Source organism: Mytilus californianus, unplaced genomic scaffold, assembly GCF_021869535.1.
Source record: "Mytilus californianus isolate M0D057914Y unplaced genomic scaffold, xbMytCali1.0.p SCAF_2, whole genome shotgun sequence".
NCBI classification, from domain to species: domain Eukaryota; kingdom Metazoa; phylum Mollusca; class Bivalvia; order Mytilida; family Mytilidae; genus Mytilus; species Mytilus californianus.
The window spans coordinates 111,316,548-111,331,061 of NW_026262668.1; the positions used below are offsets into that span (position 1 = coordinate 111,316,548).

The window sequence follows — 14,514 nt, forward strand, 5'->3', positions numbered from 1 at the left end:
TGGCCATTTCTATGTACAGGAGACCATAAAAATGACAACAAAATTAAAATTGCTGGTAGTGTTTATTTGTTCGGGTTATGATCTGTACACAAAGACTCAGTCATATAAATGACTTATTAAAGAAATATTTAATTTCCATGAGAATAGGAAAACCAACAGTTTCAGCAAATTTTATTATCAAATAATCAGGTGAGGCATTGGTGTGTAAATTCAAGTAACCTAAAATATCAATTGAATCATGTTTTCCAAATGCAATGCATTGATATTTATCCAACATGTGATTTTGATCTACATGTATGTCATGTTACTTCAGTTTGTACAAGAGGGATTTTTTTTTCAATTTTTATGATAACGATAAGTATTTTTACCAAACTTATATTTTGGAGCTAAATTATGAAATGAACTAAAAAATTCTTGATTGAATTGGTTTTCATTTGTCTTTTTGGTGCCTTTTATAGCTTGCTGTGTAGTATGGGTTTTGCTCATTGTTGAAGGCTGTACAGTGACCTATAGTTGCTTACTACCACATCATTTGGTCTCTGGTGAAGAGTTGTCTCATTGGCAATCATACCACATCTCTTTATTTTTATATAAATAATGTGTAAAATTATGAAAGGAATAGTTTTTGAAAAAAATAAATTCACTATATCTTGCAAAGCTATTTTTCTTTACAAATAGATTTGCACAAATACTGTAATGTAAAAAGGTGTGTGCTAAACATTATATACAGGTAAACACTTAAAGGCAAAAAGAAGGTTCATGACTATTTACACATAGATAAAGAAGAAAAAAATATTGTTCTGGGAAAGGTTTAGATTTTCAAGGAAAATGTAAACTTGTTCTTCATAAATGAAATAGGTAAAAATATGGACATATATGCAAGTACAAACTGAAACTAGTTGAAGTAAACTGTAATCATGATTACTTTTTGAAAGGTAATTGGATACATTTTAAGTAATCAAACCAATGCATGTGATGATTAAAAGATCTATTCATTTAGTCTATATTGTATAAATGTTTGCTACTTCATATAAGAATTTATAATTTGTACAAATAATTCAGCTTACTTAAAACATATTTTTTTGTTGCAAGAACACCAGAATGTCCAAGACTGGTTCTTCAACTGAGTAAATTTTTAAATAAATAAATAAACTAACAGATTATATATTTGCTATTGAGTCTGTTCTGTTCCACTTGTGTTGGAAATCTAACTGAAAAAAAGGATATTATTTTTTATATCAACATTTACCAAACCCAATCTGATTACAAATGTGGTACAAAGGAGACAATTGTACATGTTTATTTTATTATGAAATATATAAGTACCTCAGTGTGAATAAAATTGTAAAAAACAATCTCTCAATATAACTATCTACAGATCCCAGTTATGTGTATGAAAGTTCACCCTAAGTAAAGGTATATGGTAAATTTTCTGTCAGTGTTTGATCTGGTTACTTGCTTTGTATAGTTTCCATATTTACACATGACTGAATGTGGTAAGGTGAAGAATTGCCATTACATTGCTATAAACTTAGTTTTAATGGCTCATTTACCAATAAATTGGACAAACATAGGTTTTTGCACAAATCATATAGACAACAATGGCATTCATATATATAATACATTGGTTAAATAGTTCATACTTTTTTTACAGCTTTAACCATGTTAATGATTAACAGTGAAAATAAATTACGAAAAAGACTATTGTCAATTCAAAATAATAATTAGATATAAGAATGAAATAATATTATAATATACTGATAGAAGATTTGCATGCTTACTTAAAAGATTTAATGAAAAAAAATGTTACAAAATATGTTGAGAATTTATAATAAAATCAGAGAAAATTAAACAAAACACTATGTAGGTTTCATGTTTCATTTATAAGTCAGAATAACATTGTGGGAAATAATGGAAGTCTGTATATACCCTGAATAAACGAAGAAGTAAATGTTAAATACTGGAAAGTAATACAAAAGAAATCAAAATTTTAAAAGCAATTTGAAAAAGGTGTTATTATTCAACACCTGATTAAAATGAAACTGGAGACGAGATTTAACTGATACTGAACAGATTATATTCACTTTTCATTTCATTTTATTTGAAGGGCGATAAGAAATTGTATAATGGGGAAAATAAGTAGTATTGTTGAGAACTTACCAATTTGTGTAAATGTGCAATGTATGCTGTTTAATTGTACATCAATTATGAATCTATCCCAGGTTTAGTGGGGGTGAATTACAATTGCTTTGGTTTTGAAGTACTTCTTATTAGCCATATACAACAAAAAGCTAGGGGTGTTGTGAATGACATGTATCGTCAGCATTGTACTTGGGAGTTTATTCTTCAAATTACCTGTTTTAAAGCAAAGAAAATAAGTGGTAACAAAAGAAACCTATGAAAATCATAGTTAGTTATTATTAAGGTATATAATACTGTATTTTTTCCGTTTGACAGTACTTTCTTCTATTTTGTCTGATTTCAGGATATAAACATGATAAGCATTGAAATAATGTAAGTTCAATAAAACTGGTTGCTTTGAACATCAAAATCAGTTGATACTTCGTCCCTACAGATACCCCTCCATTGAAAAAGCATTATCCAACAACTGGATGATATGATAAGTTTTCAGTTTCACAAGCAAATTGAAGGTTATTTTAGCAGATTTTTTTGTCTGGTTTAAATAGAGGTCATAATTACAGGTCTTAAGATGAAGATTAAGTTTCCTTGGGGCTTTCAAGGGAAGGAATTAAATGGGGTGATTCTGACAGGCAAATCAGTCATAGCTGACATCTAGTCATGTGACTTCTATATCAGTTTTCTAAGTTGCAGGGCATCCTTGGGGTTCTTTGTGGAGGATATTTTGTATGTTTGTAAAGATTGTGTAAAAATGTTCACTTAGTCCAAAAATTTTGTTACAAACAGGTTAATCTACTCAATGGTAATTACATTTTGCCATTCTATTGACATTAAATAGTTTGTACAAATACAGGTTTTTTTAACAGAAAACATGTTAATCAATATGAGAAGATCATTAATATAAAGGCAGAATGCAGAGATTTTAGATTAAAGGGAAAAGAAAGTTAGTTTAAATAAAAAAGAAATTTATCAGTCTAAATGTATTTCGGGTCCAAATGCCAGAAACTTCCTCCTTCTTATTGATTTTGAAAATATATACAACCCCATATGAGGCCTCTACATAATTTATGTCATTTTGAAGGTAGAAATAGACAATTCTACATTCACTGATAACAGTTAAAATGTTTTAAATAGTTTGACTCATAGAAACTGTACTTGGTGTGAAACCAGATCTTGAACTAAAAAAATACTAAGTAATATCTAAATAAAATATATAGAAAGGAAAAAGTTATATCTAGGTAAGATGAAAAGAAAGACAAAAAGAAATTTCTTAATAAGATAGAAAGAAAAAGTAAAATTAAGAACTTGCCTTTTGTTTCATTGAGCAATAGGTTAAAATTAAAATTCTTGTTTAATTACTATTTAAAGAAATCTATTCTGGGAGTTTATTTGCAAAATTTAAGAGGTCAGTGAACTGAGTATTTTTAGGATTTCTGGATTGTGGCAGCTGTCATTTTAAAATACAAACCTTTAAATCCTACTGATCTACTTTATTTACGATTTTCTTTATTTTGGGAGAAGGGGAGGGGGTGATAAAGAATGCACCATCATATTCCTGTAACCTCTTGCTTTTAGCTATATATCAAATGCTTTTCTATTTGGAGTTTTCTGTTAATACACACCACACAAATTTCCAGTTGAAATTGAAACATGAAAATAAGCTCTTCATTATAGAAGGTAAAAATTACAAAATTGGTATATTTGGATTGTTTCCATCTGTTTCTATGATTATTAACAGTTAAAAGACGCTTACCGGTAATTGTTAAGATTTGTATGTTATTAACTTATTTAAGAACAAATTATCCTATGCAGGTAAAAAACAAATTTAAATTGAAGACGAGAAATTCACCTAAGGATGATTTTGATTCTTCCTATTGCCTCCCTTGTTTCACTTTTCAATGTTGACATTCTTTTCTTTCCAATAACTTAACGTGCTGTGCTCATGTGCAACCCATCTTCAGCTTAGGGTTATAATGAAGGTTACTTGAATACAAAGTCAATGCAAATGAGGTTGAATTATTGACTTGCAAGTCAATAATACATCAGTGATGTTTTTGGACCTATTTGACCTAATTATTATACCCCCGCTTTAAAAAAGTGTTTTACCTCTGTCTGTCTGTCCATCCGTCAGTCCATCCATCCATCTGTCCGTCCCATGAATATTTTCGTCACATCTTTCTCAGGAACAACATTACAAGGATTTCTGAAATTTGGTTTCAGGGTTTATATAAGTCAGCCATACTGTGTGATGCGCTTTCAGATTCATCACTCAACAACTTCCTGCTTACTGAACACTTGTATCATTTTACACATGATAGCCAAGTTGAAAATTTTCGTCACATTTTTCTCAGGAACTACAATACAAGGATTTCTGAAATTTGGTTTCAGGTTTATATAAGTCATCTATACCGTGTGATGCGTTTTCAGATTCATCACTCAACACTTTCCTGTTTACCAAAATATTTGGGCGGGGGTATCATCAGTGATCAGTAGCTCACAGTTTCACTTGTTGAACCAATCTCACTGCTATAAGTGAAATATTATTACTATATTCAGTTTTTATAAATGTTTGAAAAAAAAAATATATTATGACTTTTATTAACTTACTGGATTAACTACAATGGACTAAGGGAAATAACTCAAATTGCAATATTGGCTAAGATGTTTCTTTGCTTACTACAATGAAGTGTTTAATTTTAAGGTGAAAAAAAAACTCACAATGCGAATTCAAAGTACTAAGTGCTTACAATGTAGACACTTTGATTACATCTGTTGGGACTTAAATTTATAATATGAAATTTCGTACTAACAGCTTCATTATACCTTTCAGGTCTCAAATTGGTTTGGTAATAAAAGAATTAGATACAAGAAGAATATAGGTAAAGCCCAAGAAGAGGCAAATATGTATGCTGCAAAGACGGCTGCTGCTGCTGCAGCTAATGTTGGTGGCCATGATGGTCAAGGTAAGATTTGGAAAACATCCATTTGGATATCAATAGTCTTGATACTCTAGGAGACTGCATTATTTTATTGCTTGTTAATTGGAAATCTTTAAAAAAAAAACTGAATAAAGCCACCTTAAATAAAAATTTGAAAGTATAACACAAGCCATTATTTTGGTCTTAATAATTGCTAGATTGCTAAATGTAATTGTCGTAGCGTAGCCTGTGCAATACCTCCAGGGACTTAAAATACTTGGTGGCACTTTCATAAATTTTCACACTTTTAACTGGTTAAGAAATAATGAACATTACAAGTAGAATTCATCTGGCCTGGAAGGTATTTTTATGCCCCCGCCATAGCAGAGGGGGCATTAAGTTTTACCCTTGTCCGTCTGTAAGTCTGTACATCCCAAAGTTGGTTTCCATTCTCTAACTTTAGTTTGCCTCAACCAAATGTTATGAAACTTGTACACAATGCTTATTATCACAAAACACAGATCAAGTTTGAATGTTTGTGGCGTCACTTTAACCTTTCAAGAGTTGTGCCCCTTTACAAATGGAAAATTTGCTGAATTTTTCGCTTCCGTTCTTTCACTTCAGTTAGCCACAACCAAATGCTATGAAACTTATACACAATGCTTATTACCACAAAATACAGATCAAGTTTGAATTTTGGTGGTGTCACTTTTATTGTTCTAGTGTTATGCCCTTTACAAATGGAAAAATTGCTGAATTTTTCGTTTCCGTTCTCTAACTTTAGTTTGCCTCAACCAAATTTTATGAAACTTATACACAATACTTATTACCACAATACTCAGATCAAGTACAAATGTGGGTAGCGTCACTTAACGTTCTTCAGTTATGTCCCTTTATAACTTTTATATGATATGCAAGCGGGGGCATCATCTGTGTCCCATGGACACATTCCCCATTTATTTTTATCGTTTATGGATCTCGTTCTTTGAGAGAAAACTCGGTTAAACTGTGACATGGCAGTCTCTAATATAAGAGCAATAATGTAAAACTATTATAACTTACGACAGTAAGAAGAACATTGAAATATTCTTAATGATTGGTGATCTAAGGGAGATAAATCTATTTAGTTTTAAATGAAACATTCTGAACAGTTTACCACCAAATTAAGTCAAATTATGACAAAAGTTTTAATGTATCAAATTCATTTTGGAGTTGATTTATAATTTTATTTCTTAGGACTATTTGCAATTTATGTATTAATATTGCGTGCACAATAAAACAATTATGCTTCAGATTACGATTTGAATGATCTTTAAAAAACAATTTCACGGGGAAATTTGGCCATCTTCTAATTACATAGATCATCATAAAAATGCACATTTTATGGCTTTTCAAAATTATGTTTTGAATAATACTTTTTCTTTCAATATGTTGAATAGTCAACAGTTTCTAAAAAATTCAGAAATGATAGTATTTATGTTTTGATGTGAATTTATGTATGAATAAAAATGGTGTCATTTACTATAATTGTAGGCATTCCTAAACACATGAATGTACAAAATTTGAGTTAAGCAATACATTTCAGCTTCTTGAAACAAAATGACCTTAATTTGAAATAAATTTTTGAAAAATATTTAAAAAGTGAAAAGAAAAGACAGCTTTAAAAAGACAGGTGACCTGTGTTTATTCAGTTTATTTAAAGTTTTTATGTTTTTAGGTGCAGCAGGTTACAACCTTGGTTCATCGCAGTCTGGAATGGGAGGGGGTGGAATGTATATGAATCTTAATGGCGATAATTACCAAAGTAGTGATAACTCGGTAAGTATACTCAACTACTGATAGAGAGCAGTTATTAAGGAAGGAAGGGGTTAAAAAATGAACATAAACTGCAGCCTGATAATTATTATTCTATGATATTTTTGAAAGGCAGACAATCCAACAAATAATGGATTTTTGAACAATTAGAATATAGACAAATCGAAGGAAATATCAGAAATCATCAGAACAGAACAAAGGAAATATTAACAAATAACAAAAATAACATAAAAAGCTGCATCATAAATTCAGACACAACCTAAAAACCATACAACTATACAAATAAAAAAAAAGACTATCCATTGCAGGGATGATTTTTATCAGTATTAAATTAACTGAGGTCGGTTAATTTCCTTGTATTTTTCAAAATTTGGTTGACTTAGTGAGGTAATTTGTAATTGACATTTTCGAAAGGGGATGGAGGTGAATTAAGATAAAAGTTAATTATTTTTAGATAATTTATTTTCAAAGCCAAATCATCCCTGCCCATGGCAATCTGAGAAACTTAGTAGTTTTCTGTTGTGCTTGCTGAATATTAAGTGTATTGTCTATAATCTGTTATACTTTGCATGTCTTTGGCATGTATCATTAATTCTTGTAGCTGTCAAAATTATCAGATTAAGAAAAAAATGTGTTGTCTTCATTACTTTCATTTAAAAAGTGAATGTTGATAATTAACATTTTGACAGTTACTGCATTATTGATGATGTGTAAACTAATTTGGTACACCATGTAATATGATCATTTAGATTTGTAAGTTGCATGGAAGTATTGATTTGATTATATTTTCATGAGAAGACTTGTAGTTCAGCTCATAGAAACATTATTTGTTAATGATAACAGTATTTATGAAACAGTTAATAGGAATAAAATTGATCTGGTTAAAATTGTGTTCTCCTGAGGAATTAAAGTGTCTTGCATCAAGAAAATTTTCAAATAGTGTTTTGTTTGAAATTTGTAGCCTCAGGGTAAATCTAACTTTATAATAAATCCTCTGAAAATTCATTCTAGATAAGATCAGGATACCTTTAATGGTAAAATTATCAAGGGAAAACAGTTTGCTAAAATACAAGTCTTTTTATGTTGTATTGTTATCTTTGGTTTTGTGGCATGCTGTGATTTTTCTGGCTTTTTTGGGGAGATAACCTCTTTTCTGACTTGAGTAATAACCCTAAAAACCTGACCTAACTAGTTGCTTTTGAATTCCTTGTAGGTTGAAGATGGTGGTTTTATGTGAAATCGTCTCCAACCTTTGGACTTGTATGAATTTATTGAGATAGACTTTCTTGCCTGGAAATTAACAAGCACATTTTTGTAAAAATAACTTTAAAATCTTCAGATTTTTGTTGTAACGCATTTATCATGTTATGTCAAATCAAATTTTTATGTTATTAAATGGATTTTTAATATTCAGTTTGTTTTTTACTTGTTTGAACAGCTGAAGGAATTACACATGCATGTTGTATAAATAACTTTTATATCTGAATAAAAAGATTTTTAATTTTTAAAGTTATCCAGTTTGCCTGAACTTTTTGACCATATGATATCCAGTAAAAGTGAAAAAAAAGTCTTGTATGCCACAAAACTAGAATATATATGTTATCAATGTTGTATCTATGTATCTATAGGAATGATTTGTATTTTACAAACATATCTCAGTTTTGTAATAATTTATTTATCAGAAAAGAAAAATCAAATATTTGGAAAAAAGAAAAGGGGGAAAAATAGACTTATTGAAGACTTCATTTTTGTTCTTAAAAGAAAAAAAATTACAAAAATCTATGCTAATTGAGATATATTTTCTGCATGACTGATAACCTGTATTCTATATTTAGGTGAATACGTTACGGCATGTCATGCCTCAGTCGGCAGGCTACAGTAACGACAGCATGCATAATTCCTACGACCAGCCACAGGTTTCACAGGTACTGCATTCACCGCGTAGCTGAGTCATGAGAAACATTAAAAAGAGAAATAGGGAGGGATATAGAGTTGTGTGTGTTAAAATACACAATGAAATTTTTAGAGAAATGTAGTCACAATATACTAAAATTCTTTTCATTTGTCATGTTTTACTGTTAAAATTGTACATGTAAATATATTGTCATGATTAAAGGTGTGTTCAACAAACCAAGACGTCTAATGAATTAAAATCATATCGGTGATAAACTGAAAAAGGTTATAAAAAAAGAAAGTTTATGAAATGGATAATGTTTTAAAACAAGGATATAGATTAATTAAGACTACACATTTTCATTATTGTATAGTGTAGAGATGGGATATCCTTTAACGATATCCTTTTAGTCTTGTTAACCAGGAATGTAGTATAATGTGGCTCATTTCAACTATCAAACTGTTGACAGTGCTATGTTGTAGAATGGTTGTTGTTTATTGCATGAACATTTACCCTTCTCTTTATCATGTTACAAATCGGGTTGCCTTCGATACTGATGAATATTTAACATTTAATGTGATTGGAGATATAAAATTAAAGTTACTTCAAATATTACACGAGTTTATTTTTGGCATAATTTAAAAAAAAAAATTAAGACATCATAAACATTGTATGTCTGTTAATCTGTTCGTTGATGCATGTTAGTGTGTAGTCTCTTTCCCATGTTATATAGGAATCCAAACACAAAAAGAACAAGACTGAGTCAATGTATCATTTCCTTGTCAATTTCAGCTACAGTAAACAAGACTATTCTGGCTACCTGGAGAAGATTTTATCATGTCATTCATATTTTGATATAAAAATAGCATATTTTGTTGTTTGCTGAGAGGGTGCTGTAATTGCTATTAAAGGGAATTGTGCCAATGTGATTTCATAATTAAGAGGGACCATTCATTGGCTTATGTCTCCAAGATCTGATACAACTGCTATTTAAAACATTAGTTTACATGTGATTGAACTGAATTCAATCTTAATGAGTCATTGGGTAATATCAAATTTTGTCAGCTTATGAATCAAAAATAGTTTTTAATTTGGAACAATTACAGAAAGTTTTGACTGACATATGTGATGTGGTATAGATTTGTCTGGATTTTTTTTTGAAAGATATAAACTTTTGTTCCAATTTTTTCCTTAGGCATCTGTCTCACCCACTAGGATATACCTATGAAGCCACTGGAATATTGTACCCAACAATTTCTGTCTATGTAAATATGCACAAATGAACTTTAAAGTAATTGGTTATATCTTTAAAGCAGTGTATTTAAGTATGTTTGTCATTAGTTTTGTCAATTGCTGGCTAGTTTGGTGTTTTTATACAACCACAAAAGGGGGCATTAAGTTTTACCCTTGTCTGTCTGTACGTCCCTACATCCATATGTCCCAAAATTTGTTTCCTTTCTCTAACTTTAGTTTCCCTCAACCAAATGCTATGAAACTTATACACAATGCTTATTACCAAAAAAACACAGGTCAAGTTTGAATTTGGGTGGCATCACTTTTACCTTTCAAGAGTTATGCCCCTTTACAAATGGAAAAATTGCTGAATTTTTTGTTTCTGTTCTCTAACTTAAGTTTGCCTTAAGCAAATGTTATGAATCTCATACACAATGCTTATTACCACAAAACACAGATCAAGGATGAATTTTAGCAGTCATATCAAGCTGCGCCCTGCGGAGCATTTACTTTATTAAGTAACACTACTGATATAATACCAGCTTGATTGGCAAATGTCATGATCAACAAACAATTAGATACACATGTGGACTTTTAAATTTGAATGTCCTGTCTTTTAAGCCAATATTAGTTGAACAAATTACCTTACATTTCATAGTTTAGTAGACAAAATTTTATTACACAACTCTACACAATTCTTGATCTCAAGAGATCAGTTAGATATTTGATATATAGAAATGATAACTTATGAATTTTGATATACAAACATAAAATTATTCTGTAAATAATGTCAAAAGACGAATGATGAATATAATGCCCTTAAAATCAACCAATTACAGGTAAATTTTTGGAGACAGTTTATCTATTGTCTAGACTCATTCCCAGGATTTAAGCTGAGGAACTACAAAAATAAACTTCGTGACTGCTAGCATTGGCACACATTTAACACATTTTGTCTCTGAAAAAAATTGCTTATCTTTCTATATAACTTAAGTAATGCAACTATATGCAGTAGTGCTATATCAAGCTTTTTTGTCCACCATCCTCAATGGAAGACTAAAATATGATTGATAGTAAGAAATCAAAGAGAGTGCTAAATCTTTTTAATGTGATGCATCAAACTTGACACAATTCTCACAGGGTGGACTTCTGGAAAAATAACAACTGAGATGAACATTTTCAAACTGAATAATGAATGACTATTGTAAGATATTTCAAAGCCTAGAGATCCTATAGAAGAAGAAGGTCATAAGCAAATGGTATCAACTTTTTTGTTTGCATCTTACATCAAAGTAAAAATCGGGTCAGACCAGGAAATATGGTACATGTATCACAGAAAAAAAAACTAAAAAAAGAATAGGTAGATTTTATGCTACAGATTTATATTGGGTTTTAGCAATAATCTTTAATGTTGCATATATTCATAGCAATTTTAAGGCAAAAATCCAGGTTTAGATAGAGTTTAAACTGTCATTCAAATTAAATAGATAAAAGTTGTAAGGTTGAGGTCTGTTTACTGATGGCCCCATTTAAAGGACAATTGTAGTCATGTAATGTAGACAAGGCAGATCAGTTCCTTGATTGACATTTCAGTGTATAGGAGGTAGCTCATGTGTGGAACAAATTAGCTATTTATAGTGCTTCAGAGACATTTTTGTCGAGCCTTCGACTTTAGTCGAAAAAGCGAGACATAGCGATCCTACATTCCGTCGGCGTCGTCGTTGTAGTCGGCGGCGTCCACAAATATTCACTCTGTGGTTAAAGTTTTTGAAATTTTAATAACTTTCTTAAACTATCCTGGATTTCTACCAAACTTGGACAGAAGCTTGTTTATGATCATAAGATAGTATCCAGAAGTAAATTTTGTAAAAATAAAATTCCATTTTTTCCGTATTTTACTTATAAATGGACTTCGTTTTTCTGCCGGGAAATATTACATTCACTCTGTGGTTAAAGTTTTTAAAATTTTAATAACTTTCTTAAACTATCCTGGGTTTCTACCAAACTTGGACAGAAGCTTGTTTATGATCATAAGATAGTATATAGAAGTAAATTTGGTAAAAAAAAAAAAAACATTTTTTCCTTATTTTACTTTTAAATGGACTTAGATTTTCTGCCAGGAAACAACACATTCACTCTGTGGTTAAAGTTTTTAAAATTTTAATAACTTTCTTATACTATTTTGGATTTGTACCAAACTTGGACAGAAGCTTGTTTATGATCAAAAGCTAGTATCTAGAAGGAAATTTTGTAAAAAAATAAATCCATTTTTTCCGTATTTTACTTTTAAATGGACTTAGATTTTCTGCCAGGAAACAACACATTCACTCTGTGGTTAAAGTTTTTAAAATTTTAATAACTTTCTTATACTATTTTGGATTTGTACCAAACTTGGACAGAAGCTTGTTTATGATCAAATGCTAGTATCTAGAAGGAAATTTTGTTTTCTTCCAGTTAACATTACATTCAGTCTGCAGTTAAAGTTTTTAAACATTTATTAGATTCATAAACTATCCTGGATTTTTACCAAACTTGGACAGAAGCTTCTTACAATCAAAAGATAGTATCAAGAGGAATATTTTTATTGATTTACTTCCTCATTTTTGTTGAGCCTGTGATTAACAGAAAAAGTAGGCGAGACACTGGGTTCCGCAGAACCCTTACAAATTTTTAACCAATCAATCTTTTGTTTCTTCCAATGGTTTAGAAAGAGTTTTTGATTTTATTATATAGTGATTATTTTTTATTCTTCTGTCCTCCAAGTCAACACTTTATATACTTCTTAACCAATGAATGGATTTAACTTTGAGAGAATCTTGAGTATTTAATGGTATTGAGCTATTGATCAGGGTATGAATTTTAAGCTCTGCCCATATGTTTTGTCGTTTCATTTAACATAATTGTGCCATATCATATTTAGACAACTTTTCATATTACATCGTCATTCATATTACATAGATTTTTACATCAAAACATCAACATAAATAATGTGTTCTGATTTAATTTTTACAAATTTTAATCCTGTGTATTTTAAAAGATGGGGCAGATGATGTTTTATTAATAGATAAATATGTTGTCTGTGTAAACCACACTTTCATACTGGTTTTAATAATTTAACATGCATGTTTTGGACTTTAAAAAGTAATTCTAATAATCAAATTGAACTTTTAACTTGCCAATAGCATCTATTTTGTCATAGTAGAAAACATTGATTGATGTGTTATTGCCTTTGATTAAATTTTTTTTATATAAAGATATTTGAACATTATGGTACGGTATTTAAATTCATGGTTAAAATATATAGGTGTCTTGGATTTTATTTGTCAATACTTTAAACATTGTTTCAGCTATAGGAAGTAGTCTATTAATATAACATGGTTAAACCATTATATTTATCATCATCATTTGTTAATAGAGCACTTAAATGTGGATATATCATTGTCATGTAAATATCAAATAAAATACACAAAATCTGGAAGTTACTGTTAATTAGTGATGCCTTGATCCTATCTCAGAAAATCATGTTTTGTTCCCTTGCACAAATTGAATCTGAGACAAAGACATTACCATAGCCTATCACATTTGTTTACTCTAACATTTTGATGGAAAAGTTGCCTTTTATATTTGCATATACTCTAAATTCAGAAATTATTGTGAGGTTTTTATAAATGCCAATAATGTGACTGGGTGATTATCGCAATAATAACAACTCGCATTCTGATATATGATATATATCTCTATATTAAGATTTTCTAGAAATTGCAATTATTATTCTCACTATTCTGTCCTTTCTTTATAAATGGCAATAATTTCTGAATTTACAGTATCAGGAATGTGTAACAGTTAATGAATTTGGAATTATTTTTCCTTTTTATTCTTAACCAAAATAAGTATTAATCAGCTGAACATGTCCTAGACAAGCATATTACACACCGACACACAAACACACACCTTATACAGTTGAGATATGTGTAAAAAGCAGTTCAAACTAAAAAAAATGAGTAAGACTATGAGTATGATTTCCAACGAGATGATAATCTATCGAAGGCCTGAAATGCTAGGAAGTAAATATCTTCAAATTTACAGGTCACCTTACATTTAGCAATGCTCATAGGTCAGTTCTGAAGATCAGTCTATGGTAAACACAATGTTAAAATTCATAAGTTGTATAACAAGACCGGTCTTGTTATAGCAGAGGTTGTTAATCGTTAATTCGTTGCTTGGAAACCACTGAAGCCATCCTCTCGCACTACGTAAGATAATAATTAAAGTACTAGTGAGCAAGTAGGAAAAAAAAAATATTTTCTCTGATTCCATTGGTATATAATATGATATCTATGATACATTAACACTAATACTGTTATATATCTTGAAATTCTTTAAACTATCATGCTTGCTTTTATGTTTAGTTAGCTCACCTTATTTCCAGCACTAACAATCTGTTTTCAGTCAGTGGAGAGTTTATCATATAAACTTTCATTTATATCTGTTTTTTTCCCCTATTAATATGATTAA

The 14,514-nt window shown here is 30.0% G+C and overlaps 1 protein-coding gene across 11 annotated transcripts in view; it reads left to right on the forward strand.

Moving 5' to 3' along the window:
- LOC127728593 (pre-B-cell leukemia transcription factor 1-like) overlaps positions 1 to 14,514 on the forward strand; it is a 36,667-nt gene that overhangs the window by 20,667 nt on the left and 1,486 nt on the right. For 5 of the 11 annotated variants that reach the window (XM_052236120.1, XM_052236119.1, XM_052236122.1 and 2 more), the window contains 3 exons: positions 4,970 to 5,102; positions 6,775 to 6,875; positions 8,708 to 8,797. In XM_052236120.1, coding sequence (XP_052092080.1) covers positions 4,970 to 5,102; positions 6,775 to 6,875; positions 8,708 to 8,797 — 324 coding nt within the window. Of the gene's footprint in view, positions 1 to 4,969; positions 5,103 to 6,774; positions 6,876 to 8,085; positions 8,286 to 8,707; positions 9,382 to 9,558; positions 13,478 to 14,514 lie in introns of those variants that run through there. The other 6 variants (XM_052236130.1, XM_052236128.1, XM_052236127.1 and 3 more) reach the window with 5 other exon arrangements.